Source organism: Brassica napus, chromosome A1, assembly GCF_020379485.1.
Source record: "Brassica napus cultivar Da-Ae chromosome A1, Da-Ae, whole genome shotgun sequence".
Classification (NCBI taxonomy): Eukaryota; Viridiplantae; Streptophyta; class Magnoliopsida; order Brassicales; family Brassicaceae; genus Brassica; species Brassica napus.
The window spans coordinates 19743783-19763025 of NC_063434.1; the positions used below are offsets into that span (position 1 = coordinate 19743783).

At 35.6% G+C, this 19243-nt stretch overlaps 2 protein-coding genes and 1 long non-coding RNA gene across 9 annotated transcripts; 1 reads left to right on the top strand and 2 right to left on the bottom strand.

Moving 5' to 3' along the window:
• Positions 1–422: 422 nt before the first annotated feature.
• On the bottom strand, positions 423–3174 carry LOC106450022. 7 transcript variants are annotated; one of them, XR_001289363.3, is made up of 6 exons: positions 2860–3092; positions 2395–2727; positions 2191–2321; positions 1949–2011; positions 1352–1448; positions 423–1029 (listed from the first exon to the last, which is right to left on the bottom strand). It is a non-coding gene; the product is annotated as an uncharacterized LOC106450022 (long non-coding RNA). The 7 variants fall into 7 exon arrangements; XR_007314706.1 differs by lacking the exon at positions 423–1029 and adding an exon at positions 3103–3174 and having other exon boundaries at positions 1050–1448; positions 2860–2962; XR_002664597.2 differs by lacking the exon at positions 423–1029 and having other exon boundaries at positions 1050–1448; positions 2191–2308; positions 2860–3093.
• A 4805-nt stretch (positions 3175–7979) lies between these two features.
• LOC106362588 lies at positions 7980–9295 on the top strand. Its single transcript, XM_013802465.3, has 2 exons — positions 7980–8048; positions 8123–9295. Exon 2 carries the CDS (start codon positions 8128–8130, stop codon positions 8875–8877), a length of 750 nt encoding a protein of 249 aa, XP_013657919.2. The 5' UTR covers positions 7980–8048; positions 8123–8127; the 3' UTR covers positions 8878–9295.
• A 5525-nt stretch (positions 9296–14820) lies between these two features.
• LOC106450011 (dynamin-related protein 4C) lies at positions 14821–17581 on the bottom strand. Its single transcript, XM_048776098.1, has 5 exons — positions 17560–17581; positions 16622–16904; positions 16282–16543; positions 16062–16193; positions 14821–15968 (listed from the first exon to the last, which is right to left on the bottom strand). The coding sequence occupies exons 2-5, from the start codon at positions 16898–16900 to the stop codon at positions 15022–15024; spliced, it is 1620 nt and encodes a 539-aa protein (XP_048632055.1). The 5' UTR covers positions 16901–16904; positions 17560–17581; the 3' UTR covers positions 14821–15021.
• Positions 17582–19243: the final 1662 nt, after the last annotated feature.

Here is a 19243-nt window from a genome sequence, read left to right on the forward strand (position 1 = left end):
GAGATTGTTTAAATTTGTGTCCACTTATTTGTAGGAGTTTTGAGCTACTATTTATTCATGGTGTTCTTATGAACATAAGTGCATTGACTTCTAAGACTTGAACTTATATATTTTTGATGTGAATGCCACAATTTCTTTTATGTCCAAATAACTCATTTTCTAGTTTACACAAAAACTCATTTTCTAATTTTCTCCTCTTTTTACCGTCCAATATGGCTCTCCATTAATCTTTTGGCAACTACTTTGTTTTTTTCTATTGGTAGCTGCCTATTTAAATTAGATCAATTGTTGGTTAGAAGTTGAAACAATTACTTCTGTGTGTTTTGCTGTGAAAATCAATGTTTGCGATTTTATTGCATCACTGGCCATTCTCTTTTCTTCTGCTTACCACAAAAAAAAACTGCCATCAATTTGATCGTTTTTCTTTATTTCTTTCTCAAGCATTTTTATTATTCGTAAGTGCTAATCAAAACATTCTCGGCACATATCAATGTATCTTCTCTCTCTATCTGCACAAATTTGGAGGGGTTCTCTGTTTCTAACAGGATAATTATCTTTGGTCTTCTACATGTTTATTAATTTGGTTCTTTTTACCATTGTTTCACTTTGAATATTTGTTGTCACCATATTTTGTCTCTCTTACCAATCATTGTATTGTCCAGAGGTCGATCTCTTCCTTCTCCATCCTAAATCTCTTCTACATACCCAGATTATAAATGTTTGTTATTTATTAGCTCTCTCTAGTCTTTTTATAACATACTGTTTTTGTTCGTCTAGGTTCCAGTAAATAATCGTAACATAAATGGGCAGGGCCGTGCCTGACATTTGGCAAACTAGAAGCAAAAAAAAAAATTGGCCCAGAACTGCACTACTCGGCATTCGAACCCAGGGCACCCATAGAGGGGTCTCATATTATAGCTTCTTGCACCATCTCTGCTACCTAATTATTTGAAAAATTGGCCCCAAATTTTTTTTTATAGTAATCGGCCCTCAAGCAAATGCTTGATGGGCTTGTATCCAGGCCCAGCCCTGTAAATGGGTAGAACAAATTAGAAGTGGATAGTTAACCAATATGAAGGAATATGGATAAAAACTAATTCATACAGAAAATTCCATCTATAAAAATAGTAAAAAGCAGAAGAAAAAAAAATATGTTAGAAAAACTATGGCAAAGTGTTGACTCTCGAGAAAGGGGACACCCGGAGCCCGGAGGTTTAGAAAAAAGTTGCGCTTCCAAAGAGACTTTACATAGAAAAGGAGCATAGTCAATCAAATGTATCTTCTAAGCAGAAAATGTGAAGAAAGAAACTATAACATAAATCACAGGGAACTCTTAAACCCCTGAATAAACCTTTTTTTATCTCGTAGATCAAGTGATCTTAATAGGTGTGCGGGTTGTACTTGTGTTAGGCGAGTTTATTCTTCATCTTGATAACACCTGCTTTTGTCTAGGCAAAAGGAAAGGGTAATTTGTTAACTTTTTAAAAATAAAAATAAAACTGAACCCAAGAATAGATATCTACTGGAACAAATCATTTGAAAGATAATCAAAAGCTTTTGTAACTTCCGTGAAAAAAAAGTCTCTAGATTTAAATCAAAAGCCGCCAAAGTAATGAGAGATTATCTATATACACGTGATGGAAACTCAAAACATGCATGTTTGTTGTTTCAATGGAACTAAAGAAACAAAAACATTTGTCACCACAAAAGCAGAATTAATTATTGGTGTTGTTGGGGACTCTTATTCAAGAAGACGGTTATGGCGGAAGTGATAATCTCAAGAGTACAAAACACCATAGAGAAGTCTATTCCACCTACTATATGAACGATATGCAAAAAATGATGAAAGTATGAAGCAAAATCCTAAAAATAAGGTTTAATTGACACCATTGGTTTGAGCTACAACATAAACTCTTTTTAATGATGTTGATAAACTGACACCACTTACAGAAGGTGCATGCTTCAGACTAAGTGCTGCAGGCACATACGACAGTCTCTTGATCTTATCCATCTGAGTGTTTACAGAGGAAAACGTAAACTCTTTAGTGTAGTTTGATGAGTATATCATCGGAATTTAAGAAAGTATCTGAGAATCCAAAACTACATGTATAAGCAATCAGAATTCTAAGCAACTTCATATCTTTCAACCAAGAAAATGGACATCATAATAAGTTTTCAGAACATACTGACCACAAAAAGTATGAATCCAAAATGTTTTAGAACCTCTGTCTCCTCACGGTTCTATTGCTTCATGCACCACCAATAGAGCCGATACTCTCTCATCCGTCTCCAGAGCCCCACTCATACTCTACATCTTGACCCTGACTATGAAATTAGCCCGATAAAGTGATGGAGGTAATAATGAACTCACAGTGGAGCTAGCAAAGAGCTTACTGAAAGGAACTTTCAATCCAGTGTTTGGATCCGTAGTGACTGCCTTTACAATTTCTTCCTGCAAAATGTACATGAAGATTAGAAATCTAACGCAATTTTTTGAAATGGGTTTTGTTTAAGAGAATCATATTAGAGGTTTATATAGGATGATAAACAGATGGAGTTGGAACGATTCGTTCGTTGCTTATTATCATGAGAACAGGCAGTGATTGTATTGCTGTGGTGGAGGCTGAGGCAGAGGCGGAAAGCCTACTGAGAAGTACTCCTGATAGGGTCTCCTTCGTGCGAAAACGTTTGAGGTGGAGTTCCGGATGGATATCACAGCGGAAGACACTGAGATTGGTAACATAATCGATTTGATCACCAGAGAAAGAGAGATTTAGATCGAGCCAGGCGATCAAAAGGCTCGTCCTTCTACCGCAAGGAATCCAAACAAAATAGAACATGGCTTACGATATTACAAACCTGGAGAGGATACAATTCATGCCGCTTTAGCTTTAGAACTGTTAGGGGCCATTGTTGATTGGGTTTCATCGCCATAACTTCGGCTTATGAGAGTTTCGGGTTTCTTTGGAAGTAAGTTTATAAAGAAGTAGAAAGAAAAGAAGGTGATACGAATTCATTAAGAGAAGAGTGAAGAACATAATTAATTGTTGAAGTGAGCGAAGCTCTAACGGAGATTTACTATAGGAAACAGAGAAGACGTACTATCTTTGAAGAAGATGATTGACGTTTCAATCGGAGGGTTTCAGATGTGGGCTCAAACCTCAAACCGGGCCAATCCTTAATATTATAAAGCCTATTTTATACATTTTTGACTTGAATTGCTATGATCTGGCAAAACAACGGTTCTTGATTGGTTGATTTTTATAAAGGACGTGGACACCTTCTGACGTGGAATTAAAATGTGACGTGGAGGGGCTGAAAGGGGAGGGTATAACCCTTTTATTATAGTATAGATTTGGATGTATAACTAATCAAAATTTGTATCACCTTAATGGAATGTAAAGTTTTTTCCAAGCTTAACCAAATTTACACAAATACTAAAATAAAGTAATAATAAGTTTGAAAAACAAAAATATGAAATTTTGATAAACTTTTACCGAATTAAACAAACACAAAACAAAGTAATCTCAAGATCTACAAAGTGACAAACAAAAATGGAGAACTTTCGCAAAGTTATACCGAGTTACATAAATATAAATAACAAAAATTTATTACAAAAACTTGTATTGGTTGACAATGATTGATTTTTTTCTTTGTCACTTGTATTGGTTACCAATGGTTGATTTGTTCTTCATTGCTTCTTTCTCGCTTTGCTCATCTCTACGATAATTTTTTTTCCATATTACTTCTATTATCCTTCTCTTCCACACTCTTATCCACATTCTTTTTTCATCTCTCCACTACCTAAACCACCATCCTGCTCACATTGTTCCATGTCTCTATTATCACAGGTCAGATAGTTTCATTTTTGTCCTTTGAAAGCAACAATTCATAGAAAAACGTAACTATCAAATTAAGTCATCATCATAAAATTCACAAAGTATTACTAAGTTATATAATCTAAGCTATTTAAAGTTTTACTAAGTTGTACAAAGTTTTACAGTTATATCAAGTTTTACTAAGTTATACAATTCTGGGTTTGTTTTTCTTCTCTTTCGATGGATAATTCATGATTTGTTATTTAGTTATTTTTTCTGGAGAAAATTTTGATTTGTCTTTTATTTGAAGATTATCCTTTCTCATGTGAAAAAAAGATGAAAAAAATAAGACTGATTTGTTTCAGTGAAAAAATAGAAAAAATGAGTAAAACTTGAAATACTTAGTTGATGTCTAGATTTTTATGTCTGGATCCAAATCTAACGGGTGGGTATGGTTTGGGTCCGGATAGTCCGTCTGGTAAATTTGTAAATAACTAGATTTCGTCTGGTTGGTAGGTCTTTTAATAATTTTTGTGATTTAAATAAACATTCAATTGAAAATAAAAAAAGGGAGGAGTACTCGAGAATACTTTTTTTAGGAGTACTGGAGCAATTGATTCTCGACCACCACAACTAGGATAAAGCTCCAACCACATCAATCCTGCCACAAAGAAAACACGCCGCAGCTTTGCTGAAAAAATACGAACGCAACCACATAAGACCCGCCACAACAATAAATCACTACAGCCTTGCCGGAAAAGTACAAAGTTACAACCACATCAGTCCCGCCACAACGAAAACGCTGCAGCTTTGTTGAAAAAGTACACAACCACAACCACATCAGTCCTACCACAACAAAGAACCATCGCAGCCTTGCTGGAAAATTACGGAGGTACAACCACATCAGTCCCGCCACAATGAGAATGCTGCAGCTTTGCTGGAAAAGTACACAACCACAACCACATCAGTCCTGCCACAACGAAGAACCATAGCAGCTTTGCCCGGAAAAGTACGCTGCTACAACCACATCAGTCCTGCCACAACGAAGGATCACCCTAGCTTCGTTGGAAAGGTACATAGAAATATTTCCACCGTTAATTGGAGAGAAGAGCTGCCTTCCACCATCTCTCAAAACTAAAGAAAGTCAATAGCTGTGTACTGAAGCTGTTATTTGGAAGGAATAAGCCAGTGATACTGCCACACCTCAAGACCTGCTACAAAAGAAGACAAGAGAAAAATACACCATAACTGGAAAGCAAGTCGATCCAAGACGACGAACCCATAAGCTCCAGAGACAGTATTTTCTCAATACGCACTGCCACAGAAGCAAAAGACTCCATGAAGAAGTCTTGAGAAGCTCCTCATGCGAACCTTGACTGAAACTAACCAAGAGTCTTCACGGAGCATAGAAAATCCGAGCTCCTCTCCAGTCTCTCTCCTCTGTTTCTTTCTTCTTTGGGTTAATCGTGTGGTGGGCATGATGGTGCTTGTGAAACCTATGTGCATGGGTCAGATTCTTTGTTTTTTGGATTTTGTGTAAAACTTGTTTTGTGTTTGAGAGAGCACGATAAAAAATGGAGAGTGTTTAGGCAGAAATTAACAATGAATTCGTGGACTGATGTCCCTCTTGGATTTATGGGAAATGAAAGGGGTTGTCTTTGTATTTTTGATTTTAAGGTTTTTGAGGGGTGAGATCAATTTGGGGATTTTATTAGAGGGTTGGGCCGGGTCGGTTTTAAATTCAGTTCTGAAACCAATACCTGGTTAAATATCGGTTAACATTTTAAACCATTAAACCAACCCAAAATTTTGGTTGTGCGGATTCGAGTTTCGATCTTTATGATAGGGAGGTAATAGGTTTAGATACTTATAATGTGTGCAATTAGGGCCGTGATGAATGATGATGTGCATTTGTTATTATATGATAGTTCTGGTGTTAAAATAGGTCGTTAAAACTTTAAATTTTTAAATTAAAAGCCATAACGCCTCCAATTTGTGTTTGAACCAAACAATTCCTCAATTTTTAAAAAATAGACATTTTAATTCTCATATTTTGTTGATTCAGCCATTTAATAAATTTAATTAATCAACTACTAAACTCAAGGAACAGTCATTATACCCAGTACGACGCCGTTTTAAATTCATTTTGTTTAAGAAAAACCGCAAATTGATTTCATCTTCTTCAATTCAAACCTACTCCCCAATTCAATTCCATCTTACCCAAATCAATTTCAGAGGCAATTTCAGATAAGACAAGCAGTGGTGGTTTTCCCGACCACAAGTAATGATTCTCATCAGTTTGATAAAGTCGGATTGTTACGCTAGAGAAAGCACTGCTGTTTGTCTTCATTGGAGATTTCCTTTGAGATCGATTTGGATAAGATGAAATTGAATTGAGCATTAGATTTTTGAGTGAGGAAGATGAAATTGATTTGATATTTATCTTAGACAAAATGATTTTTAAAACGGCGTCATATTGGGTATAACAGCCGTTACTCAAGTTTAACGATTGACTATTCGAATTTTCTAAATGGTTGGATCAATAAAATATAAAACAGTCAATATTTAAAAGTTATATATTTTGGCTCAAATACGAGTTATAATTTTTTTTCTTTAATTTGAAAATTCATGGATTTAAAGACGGGTTTCTCCTATTAGAAGTCATTATAACTTACTGATAAATTACGTCTAAGGGTATTTCCATCCTCATTCTATTTTTTTTTCTAAAATGAAGTAAAAATGAATATGGAGTAAATAATGCTCCAACCCAATTCTTTATCTCACTCCGTAATGGAGTTTACTCCATAAATGGAATAATCTATTTTTTGTTTGTTCATCGCTCCATTATGAGATAGAAAATATAATAGAGTTAAAATATTTTTACTCCATATTCATTTTTACTCTGCTTTATTTTGGAAGAAGAAATGAGATGATTTAAGTAACGCCATCGTATATATTTGGTGGACCATCAATTTTCTATATGCTTTCCGATAGACTTCAATTAACGATTGGTGGTGGACAACATTCTAATGGGCCTTTAACAATTGATGCAGATCCAAACGAATAAGACTTCATTTGTATATGCAGATCTAAACGGGTTCAATATTATTGTAGAAATAATTTTTTAACATATGTTAATAACTTCATTTGTATAAAAAAAAATGACATTTTGAACCCGTTTTAGTGGTAGATGATAATTTATTTAAATGAAAGCATTATATTACGTAATTACGAAATTAATTAATGCAATATTTAATAAAAATTATTTCAAAATTTAGTAAGATTTTGTTAGATTTTTCTCAATAGATTTTGTTATAACTGAAAATAAAATTCAAATCTATAGTTAAAATTAATTTATTATTAATATTCCTATTAATTGTTATGTCATATTATGTGATTAATGAAATGGTCTTGTGGAAGCATCCTAGCCTACTGGTTAAGGTTTAAAGGCTTCTACACCCAGGTCTCGGGTTCGAAATGCAATTTATTGCAGATTACAAGAAATCCAGGTTTCAAGTCCCGAAGAGAGCGGTTTATTAAACAATTATGCAGAGTACAGAAGAAAAAAACTTACAAGGGATTTTCAACATGATGCAAATATATCTGGTCAGGCGTGGATCTTCATAGGACGGCTCAGGTGATGCAGTTAGGCGTATATCTTCATAAGGCAGATAGTATTGTCGGTTGTCGAATCGTATGTGTAACCTTTCTCATATCGTAATTGTATGATCTTAATAAATCAGCGTCAAAAAAAAAATGAAATGGTCTTAGTATGACTTCTTATGGTAGATTAAAGTGGTATTTCTAGATAAATTTCACTCAGCGCAGAAAATGGGTTATCATCTAGTATAAGGTTATACGTAAGCACATAGTCTGCTAGTAGTTTTTGTTGATATAATTAATTTCAAATTTTAAGAAACATGGATCCTATTAGTATTAGTGTGTGTTGTTTTAGTCAACCGTCTGATTAATAAACGAGATGTTGAATTACAGAAATAATTTTAGTTAAGGATAATCATAAACTTTTGATAAAAAGAAGGATAATCGTAAACTTATTTATTTAAGAATATATTTATTCTTTATTCAAAGGATATTCTTTATTTAAGAATATATTCAATAGTGAGCAACAAAATTTACAATAGTGTGTATATATATATATATATATACATATACAAAGGATTGCTTAACGAATTAAAATAAAGATTGCTTCCTTTCTTCCCCTAGTGGTCTGTAAGTTTATTTGTTTCTCTCCCGTTTTTGATACGTTGATACAATATTTATGTAATTCCTTTTTTTTTAATCAGGAAATATGGCAAAAATCTGCCACAGATGTACAAGTACGACAGCCGTGATCCATTGCGTTACCGAAACTCAGAACTTCTGCCTTACCTGTGACTACCTGAGGCATTGTGAACGTGATGCTGCAGGACACATTCGTTACCAAATTTGTGATGAATGCATGATCAATCCAGCTTTACTCCTCTGCTCCAACCACATGATCGCTCTTTGCCAATCCTGCTATTCACGTCACTACAACTGCGTCGCCTATGGCCATCACGTTCAAATCATCAATCGATTTCCTCAACAACACCATAACAACAACAACAATTATGGTGCGAATGATCATTGTAATGGGAATTATCATGAGCATGGTAATGGGAATGATCATGAGCATGAAAATGGGAAGGATCATGATCATGAGCATAAGAATCATGTGGGTGACAACGAGAGAAGAAAAGGGATGCTTCAGATGATCATCTGCAATGGAAATAACAGTTGCGAGATATTGTCTGCAATGGGATGTGAATCATGCCTAAAGGCAGACGCTGACTCTTTCTGTCCCCAACACAACAAGTTTCTATGCTACAACTGCGACATAAAGATTCACCTTCCCGACGCCGTGCCGCCCCATATGAGATGTCAGCTTTGCGTGACCTGCAAGAGACTTTCTCCCACTTTTCTCGTCGGAACGTATCATTTCATTTTACCACCGACACATCCTGCAGCGGTAGCCAAGGAGACCTACACGCCGGCTCCTCATCCTGCGGCATTCGAATAGGTCATCGGGCCGCAGTCAACATGATCGCAATTTTTTCTATTTTATTTTGAAGTCCTTAGTTTCAGGGTTCTGTTCGGATTTTATTCTACGGGTAATGTTAGTTTTCATTTTGACATCTTAACAAATTTGCAAAATTCGATTGAATAACAAAAAGAATAAATTAGTTACAACTAACTCCATCTTGTTCAGGGATGGATAGAGGATCGATATGGTCTTCTATTTTTAAAAATATAAATATTATCGTTTATAGACAATTTATAGTAATTTACAGTATTAGGTTTAGCTGAAAGTATGGTCTCTCATAGACTGCAGAATGTGACTTTTGAGATAGAAGCTTCAGAATTGGTTGGATCTCTAAATAGACCAAAAGCCTGGCCAGCTTTTCGAGCGTATGGAATGGAATTAATAGAAATGCTGTGTAATTTTTGGTTTGTTAACTGGATTATATTGTCAAGATCATCTTGTTAAATTTATTATTTTCACATTTTATTTTACCAAATAGTTTTGTACACATAATAAAAACACATAATCATACATTAAAAACAAACATAGAATACTAAAAGCAAAAAAAAAAAACAATCACATATACAAAAATAATTGTAGACTACCTCTTTGGTTGTCCACACCACTAAGGAAAAGAAGAAAGAGAAGCCAGTCCAGTGAGGTGAAGATATGGTTGAATCCAAGTGAGGTAGCTTGTAACACCTCAATCCAGACACTAAGTTGATACGTTCAGTGAAGTTCCTATGGTTCGACCATGAGTAAATAAAGCCTAATAGTTCACTTTTAAGACCTTTTATTCTTAAGTAAAGTATATTCTGTGATTCATGTGACAGAGTCTAAACGTCTATATATTAAAGTCAATAGGATAAACAAATCTTCTATTTATTTCACAAAGGATTCGTTACAATGGGAGTTTGCCGTAAGGCTATTACAAAGTAAACGATCCAAATCACTCTATCAAATTATCCATCCATCTTTGGCTTCAAGTCTTCACGGCTAAGCCAGTTCCTTCCCACGATCACTTACGGTTCATGAAATTAACAATTACATAAGGAATCTATCGATAACTTAATGAGTTAGGTTTCAACGCATGCATCTTATGTTCGGAATATTTCTACGTCTAACCCGAGTTTCCCTTATAACTCTCGACTTTCAGAGTCAACTTGGCATGCCAGTTAAGTTCGGTTTTCAGATCTAGATCGATCCAACTAACCACCAAACTATCCCAACATGCTCATACTTTGATCAAGCTTATCGGCTACGATCGTTGATCTATCGCATCCCGGCCTTAAGCCATGGACTTCGTGATCAGACCGGCTTACAGCCCTGGTCTATACTCGCCCTAATTCCCTTCACTTGCCTCCCACAAATACGTCTTTTTCTCTTCTTCTTCTTCTTCTTCTTACAAACTTAGATCTCTCTCACTCTCTTTTTCTGAAACTAACTTAGATCTCTTTTTTCAATTAAAACATGTAAGTTGTGTGTGATGCTATTATAGTTATGCATGTATTATAACTTTTGTTTAGTTTAGGTTTTGAAATTTTATGATTAGAGATTTTATGGGCTAGAAATAAGTTAGATCTATTAGGTTGTGGTTGATTTAGGTTATATTTAGATCTACTATGTTAGATTTTATGATAGATGAGTTTTATTTGTGTTTGATTATGTAAATTTTGCTAGATTAATTATATTTTTGTTTTTCTATTCATAAACGTGTTTAATTGGCTATTACTAAATAAATTGTTTTTCATCAAAGAAGTATATAAATATTTTTTTCCATTTCTGTTCTTTAACAAAAAAAGCTTGTGATATATATTTTATAAAAATGTTTTATCATGTATATTAATGAAAAATTTGTAAATTTTTTAAAATGAAATTTCATTTAAACTTTTAAATTTTTTTTTATTTCGAAGCATTTTTGAAATATGGTTTTAATATGGTTTCAAAATAATTTACTTAAAAAAAAATCTTTGAATGTATTTAGAAATATATCCTTGAAATTATATACTTCAAAAATTTTCCTTAAACCCTTTTTAAAAACAAATATAAAAATTTCTTAAAAAATTAAGATTTTGTACTTAAGGAATTTTTTTGGATAAAAATTTTAGAATATTTTTGCAATCATAGTTTTGTATAATATATATTACAATAATATTATGATGTTTTTATAAATAATATAAAAAAATTAATTTTTATTAAAAAAATTTGTTCCGCTATAATTTTCGAAGAATTCTGACAACAAATTTTTTTCCATAAATAGCCAACAAAAATTTCTGACAAAAAAAATCATAGGAAATTTTTGACTGATTATTTTTTGGAAAACGCTCTGTATGAACCTTAAGACCAAATCCGTTAGAAATCCATCAGAATAATCATTTCCCGAAAGATTTTTGTTGAATTTAACCTTTAAAAATGACTTGTTTTCTTGTAGTGTACAGATTGTCTTGATTTCATCAGACGCGTGATTATGCATCCCCAAGTTATAGCTTAAACAGAAGGTTTACTCAACGAACTCACTCCCAAAGCCGAGACGTTTCACGGCACAGCCACGTCGGCAGAATACATCGCAGTGAACAACTTCCATGACACTGCGGCTGTAGCAATTGCGAGAGCATCCGAGTTCTATGAGCTCAAGATTATGGTCGAGGGGATCCAAGATGAAACATGAAAAAAATCACTTAGAACTGTATGATCTATACATATAAAGTGTTTTCATTGACTTTCAACTTTTTTAACATGTCAATTTCATAGATTTTTAAAACCTAGGTAAAACTCCACGCGCTACACTGTTGGTATTATAATACAAGATTATTGTATATTTATATATTTTCATAAAAGTATATATATTTTTAGCCAACGAGAAATATATAGTAATTCTTTTTTTGTCGTCTGGGTATTATTAAGGGACAAAGCCCATAAACATCAGAAGATATAAAATAAAAGCCCAAACAGAAAGGGCACACCAAAAAAAACCAAACTTGGGGCCATAAGCCCATCAAGTGTTAACCGTAGGGAAGGAAACAAACACGTCACCCACCATATGCAGGGTCGCCCAGCGATCTCAGAACACGCGTCAAGGCGAGGGTTATCTTCCTCCGCCGGAGTCAGAGAAGAAAGATCGACGGACTCCGCCATCAGCGAAGAAAAAGAACCGGTGAAGCCACTCAAACCGAGAAGCCATCACAGACGTTCAACCCGAAGAACCTAGTCTCATGAATCATCGCTTCGAAAAGGGGAATCACCGTCTTCAATCAATCCAACAGACTCCAATCTTCCTGCTACAAAGGGTTGGAAGAAAAAAAGGATCGGATCGAGAGTCGGTGAGACAGGAAGAGCTAGAAGCGGTGATCGAACCAAAGCCGGCGATTCGGTGCTTTGTGAGCCATCGTATCCCGGAGGCAAAGCGGCGCTAAGATGCTGTGGAAGTCACCTCAGCCCAGAGTCAAAAGCCCGACAGTCGGGAGTCAAAGCCGGAGAGAACCGGTTAACCAACAAAAACAAAGGCTTTCTCTCTTCCCTGTGAAAAGTTTTAGAGAGGGAACAGAGAACAGAGAGAAAGCTTCACTCCTAGTAAATATATAGTAATTCTAGTTAAGAAATGAGGTATATTAAATTTGTAAACTTTGAATTATATGTGTTAGTATTTCTTTGGTTTGAAGTTATTTTCCAACCTTTGTGGATTTCTTTCTGTCTCGTTGTGATATTACCATTTGAGGATTTCTCACCTTCTCAGACCTTGCATCATTAAAGAACTTGTTCAAGAAAGCATTCTTCGATCGTTCATGGTAGTAAGAGATCCTGGCTACAGAGCTTGAGCCAGTAAGCTCCTCCCCAAATAAAGAGTAAGAGAACAGCTTGGAGAAAATGTAGTTTACATAGACTCCATTTACTTTGATGCTTGATGCCATGTGTTCGAACCTCTCAAGATGATCCATAAGATGCTCCTGTGAGAAGAAGAATGAAAAAGGTGTTGACCCATAAGAGTGAAGTATGCGGGTTTCAGCTCAAAGTTATTCCTTTTAAATGGTGAAGTTCGAATCGCAGACCTGTTAGCATATAACTAATCATGCCTATTGTAATCTCCGAGTTTTCTATGTTGAACAACTCCAGCATTTTCAGCAAAAAAAAATCAGTGGGAATCACACTCCCACCATCATCAAGCCTCAGCCCGGCCTCAGTACGCGCAAGACCCTCTTGGTCTTGTAGAACTCCTTGTGCATCAACCACTAGCATAATCAGATTGACCATCTCTGCAGTTTCGGATAGGGTGTCGACTGATACTGGGTGATGTTGGTCGATGCTCCTGCATGATTGGTGGTGTTCGGTACTCTTGTGGTGTCGCTCGACACTGATTTTGCATCCTTGCAGTTTGTGCGTTCTAAGTCAGATATCTCATGATTTGAAAGTTCCAAAAGCTCTGTTTCCTTGTTGCTTTTGGTAAAGAGCTTTTGGAACTATCATGCATGCACCTGAAAAACAAGAAAAAAAAAGTAAGTAATTTAAAAAATTTTAGTCTAAATTCTACACCTAATCTAATGGTTAATTAATCAGAGTACCAATCAACAACTGCCAAAAATTGATAAGTTCAAATTATGACTTTAAATTACTATGCAATTTCAGAGATGCAGTGCAATACTTAAGGGTCGAATCCACAAAGATTCTACGTTCACTCGATACAGTTGAGTTTCAAACTAAGCTAGATCAATAATAGAAAGCAATTAGGAAAGGAGTAAATAATTCGGGTTGTAAGACAAATGGAAAAGCGCTGGATCCAGAAAAATCAAACATGTAAATCATAATTGCAAGTCAAACAAATGCTAAAGAATTATGAAGACGAACAGTTCTAGAACTTAAATCACAATAATTAAATTAATCAGCTTTCATTGCAGAAACTATATATGTATAGATCCTAGCATACCAAATCTCTTTGTTAATTCATAGATCTGATAAGTTCACTAAATCTACAGACCAAAATTTTTTGTGAATAACTATTTAGTTCATCTTGGATAGTTTCAAGAAATCAGTAACACTTTATTGTCTACTAATTATCCTATGATATAGATTCTAGTTAATTACTTAAGAACTAGCGTAAAAAAACAGATGAAAAAATCAATAGTTAACCGTACCCTAGTAATAAGTCGCCCACTACTGTTTGTTTTTTTGGTTTTGTTAAACAGGTAATTCCTGTTTTTGGCTGTTGAATCGGTGAATAATCTTCGTTTGAATAGGGTGATGCTTGAGGTTTCCTCCAAAGGAGTATAAGAGTTAATCACCAATTCGATAAGGGTGCCTCTGGATTGGCTGGTGTTGAACGACATATGTGCTCTCCTGCACAATGCAGGTAATTATCACATCACAGACTTTGAATAGGGTTGCCTCTGAAGTAGCAGCTAGTGTATCGAGAGATCTTCTTCTTCATTCCTATGTGACGTCTGGTGGCCCTAGTTGGCTCAGTTCTCTCATCAACTCGGAACCTCAAGTGCTGCTTACGTTTCGCTCCTGCTGTGAGGTTCCTCCTTTGAGTTACTGGAGCTCTGTGTTTTGCCCACTGTGTCTGGGTTTTTGTTTAGCTCACCTATTGGTGACTTGATTATTTTCTGTTATTGTCGTTATGCTTCTCGACCTTTTGGTCAAACGTTGGTGGTTGTAACCCTTTGAATGACTATTTGACAAAAGAAAAACATGTAATTCCTACAATAATGAATATATATGTTCTGTCATGTAATTTGTAATTGCGTTTCCACATTATAAACCTAATAAAAAGTCACTGAATTAATTTTAATATTTCCGTTTCATGCAGGTTTGAAATAATTTTGTTTTGTTAATTTTTGTTTGTTATGGATCGGTTGGTTTGATTTTTATAGACTTAAAAAAGCTGAGGGAGAGCACTTTTTAACTGTGCTATTCCGTTTGTTTGTCTTTGTTTTGTTAAACAAATAATTTCTACAATAACAAGTACTTCAAATATTGTATGGAAACTATACAATCGTCAAGTTTGAATCATTGATATGTGCATACAAAGATGGATAACAATCACTTGCCAAAAAGAAGGAAAAAAAGACATCAGAAAAGTAATCAAACCGACTCAGAACACAAACTTGCGAAAGCCAAAGCCAATTTAGTCTAAAACAAGAGGAATAGCTAAACGACGTCAACAGTGTCCTTCAAGAGGCCGATACTGCTCTCCATTATCTCCTTCTCTTGCTTACCACCTCGCAGCATCCTCTCAACTCTTCCACCACCCCAAAAATCCACCATTTCAGCCAAGATCTCTGTCTCGAAGCGACTGTTGACCAGATCATTCACAGAGAGCTGAAGATGCGATGAAATGCTGTCAACAATTCTCTGTGAGACGAGAGGCCAGTAGGCTGCAATCCTCATCTTCATTCCAAACGCCTTTTGCAGTACATGAGCGTGATACTTGCGTAGATGCGAAATCTGAACGTCACCGAATCCTGTTAAAGAGAAGTACGCAGGTTTGCTACCATCGTGCAGAACAGCATTGATGAAGCTTTGTTGTCCATTCATCTTCTGAGTCCACGAAGTCATGTAGGTCCGATTACATGTGTAATCAGTCAGCTTCTCTGTCTCAAGGATTTCAGCAACCCGGTTCACTGATTGTTCCTTCATCCTGCTGATAAGACTTTGACCAGCTCGTTTGAGGGAAGACTGAATCTGTGGAAAATTGTCTGAATATTTGGTGATGACCAATGAGAGAACAGCTTCAACGTAGTCCCATACACCACTGACGAAATCAGCAGGCTTCGGGTGAATTTCATCCAGAAGCTGCGAGAGGATTGCCGTGAATACTGATCTGGACATAACATCCTCGGGCATGTCGACATCCCCAAAGGCATCTAGATACTTTAACTCCTTTGTCAAGAACTCAGCCACGTTCTCATGCTGCGCTTCCACATCATCCAAATAGCCGCTAAACATAACAGCAAATCGATCGGTGCAGTGCATGTTTCCATCAAGAGGGTACTCGGAGAAATCTCCTAGGACTAGGATCTTTCGAAGTGATTCTTTTGCAGCCTTCATGAGTGCCAACAATGCTCCTCCAGTAGATCCTGAAACGCTAGTGGATCCTGGAACAAAAGTGTAAAGTCAGACACTAATTTCAAATGCATACTCTCAACCTTAGTACATGTTACTGCAGGAGAGATAGACACTGAACTCACCAGCGATGACATCGGTGATACAATTCTCAATCGAATTGGATCCACTGCTAGAAGTATGCTGAAGTTTAATAAGCAGAGGAAGCCGAGTTCCAATGCCTAGTCCCCTGGACAATCGGGTTCCACCATATGATCCTGCAACACAACCTATACTATAAGAAACTAAAGAGGAGTATCTTCCAGCAGGTCAAAAGCTACGCATATGTAAAGAGAGAGACAGAACTTATAATCTGCTCCTCAAGTGCAGCGAGAGTAGTTTGGTGAAACATAAGATCCAAGTTCATGATTCCTGCTTGACGATGACTATGAGGCTGACTAGGTCCAGGCTTGTCAAGAAGTTGCAGCAGCGGCATCTCTGGGCCGATGACAGTCCGTGGTCTTTTATTTCCTCCATCGCTGTCATGTCCCCTTCCCCCTCCTTGTCCGCGTTCTCCTGCACCACGTCCTGCTCTATTACCAAGGGCTCCTATAGGTTGAGCGCATACCTGTCGGGAGAGAGTATTTGTAAGTAGGGTACATACTAAAAAGAACCAATCTATATAAGAAAAGACTCGCTCACTCACCATGTGAGAGGAAAAAGGGATAACGTGCAGTGTGTGAAGAGCAGGAACACATATCTGGTGATTCACAAAACACTGGTAGCAGAGCTTGAGATTCTCTTGATAGCATGCAATTAACGCAGGGTTCTGTCCACAGAATTGACAGATAGGACTCTGGAGGTGACCACGAGTCTGATACGCATAATCATTACTGCGTCCGTAACAGATCCTGGGTTGTCGCGCAACCCAGCAGTAGTTGATCGCAGACGAACTTCCGCAATAACGGCACATTGGTAGAGACATTCTTCTGCATTTATTAAAAAGATTCTTTAAGAACAAACAGAATCAAGTACTAATAAGAACAGCCAAAGAACATTTATCAATTAAGACTCGGAAGAAGATGAGCAAATACACAACTGGTACGAGCAAGAACTTACAACAATCAATCAAATCACAATAAGAACGAAGTCGAGTTAAGAAGATGATGAACAATATTAATAATGTTTATCAATTAAGACTCAGAAGGAGATGAACAAATTATACAACTGGTACGAGCGAGAACTTACAACAAAATCGAATTAAGAAGAACGAGCTCAAAGAAAGAAGAGCAATGGTAACTCAGACATATGAATTACGTGAAAGAGGAAGATGCTAACCGAAAAATAACTAACCAAGAACGGACTCTTGAACAAATGCAGAAGACTTTCGTAAAAGATTGAGAGAGGGAAAGGTTACGAACCGTCTTTATTGATCCCTTATATACTAAAGCACAAGTCACCTATCAAATCAAATATTGACACATGGAATTTATTTATAAAAAAAAATGCCCATTTAAAAATAAAAGTTCTGGTCCCGAATTTAAAAACTGCAAATACCTAAATTCCTAAATTTTCTCCCAATATCACCACTATCTTTAAGATAAAATCACGATCAGAAACTGTTTTGTTTTATTTTCTATTTACCTTTTAATCTTATTTATTTTACTTTTTTTAACCTAGATTTTACTCTCTTCTTCATATCTTCATTCTCCTTCTGTCGACTTCTTTACCTTCTTCTTCTGTCCAGTTCTTCCTCTGAACAGAAACAAATTTCACACACATTTATTATTACACTTATTTTAATAATTTTTAAATAATTATTTTAACATAGATTCAGTTTCCTCTCATTCTCAATTAACAATCTCTTAATTGTTCATTTCAGGTTAAAATGGCACTTGGTTATGCTTCACTTTCAAAACTTAAATTTTCAAAAAAGAATGAGAGATCAAAGGTCTGCACCAACTAAGGTTACGATAAGCATTTCAACTCTATTATCTTCTTTTTTTTCCTTTTTTTTTTGACATCAACACAAACAAACTCATATTATCTAGAAAATGGATATTTAAAAATATGTTCTTTACTTCTTTGTCCAATATCTAAGAAACTACTTGCCTTGCTTCTGCATTACTGCATTACAAAAAAAAACAGAAACGGAAAGGAGAGTATAAAAAAAGACAAACCAAAAAAGAAAACCAATGCGCCTTCTCTGCAACAAACTGGGTATGTTTGTAATAAACTGGATGTAATAAAAAAAATGAGAACTCTACAAATTGGGTATTTACAAATTTCTTTGTTATGGTTTAGACTATTTCACATATTTATGTTTTCTTATAAAAGAGTGTATTAGAGGATTTTAAAAACTTTTTGTAAGTCTATTATAAAAAAATAACTGTTTTATATACATGTTTAGTTTCATGATTTTTATTACATTAATTTTAAGTAAATTTATTTTAAGAAGACTTAATTACAAAATAAACACACATAAAACTGATGAATCAGATATGATATTTCTAGGTGATATGCAGCTCCAAAAAATGTGTTTACATAATTTCAATTATTATTAACCAAAAAATAAAACTATTACGATTTTAAAGATAATTTAAATAGCAGAAAAGTTTTCCCGTGCTTCAGCACGGGGTGATAATACTAGTTATATATAAATCGGCGGCAACAGGCCCACTAACAGGCCCAACTCAGCCAATTGGTCCAAACACTCACAGGCCCAACTCAGCCTGAACCGGGACCGCGTCGGTATTGCGATGACTCCTCTCCCCTCTTGACAGGGTTCTCTTCTCTCCTTGGCCGATCAGATCCAGATCCACCATCGACGATAGACGGAGATCTCGTAGTGCTGCGAAATGCGATTTCCCGAATTCCTTTCATCAGGGGAGAAAATGAGACGGAGAATTGCGAAATCGTAATGAAACTGCGGCTTTCGAATCCCTGATGAAACGCGCATCGAGAAGCCATGGATGGCGAGACAGAGCTTGTGAAATCACGATGAACGCGAAACCTAGTGAAACCAATGAATGCGAAATTCGATTTTGAGTACGCCCTAATTTTGGCAACCAAAGACTTGGTTATAAAAAACAACTATTTATTTTAATTTTTCGTTCAACATAAAATGCTTGTAATGTCCTTTATAGCCTTAACTAATTTTAGAAACTACAAACGTACTCGGATTATCCATTAGGCCCGGGGATATCCATAAATTTTTATACTATAATTTATTGTTTTTATATAGAAAAAAAAAATGATGTTTCTTGTTTTGATATAAGGTTTTGGCTGTTTGACAAAAAAAAAAAAAAAAATATAAGGTTTTGGCTTT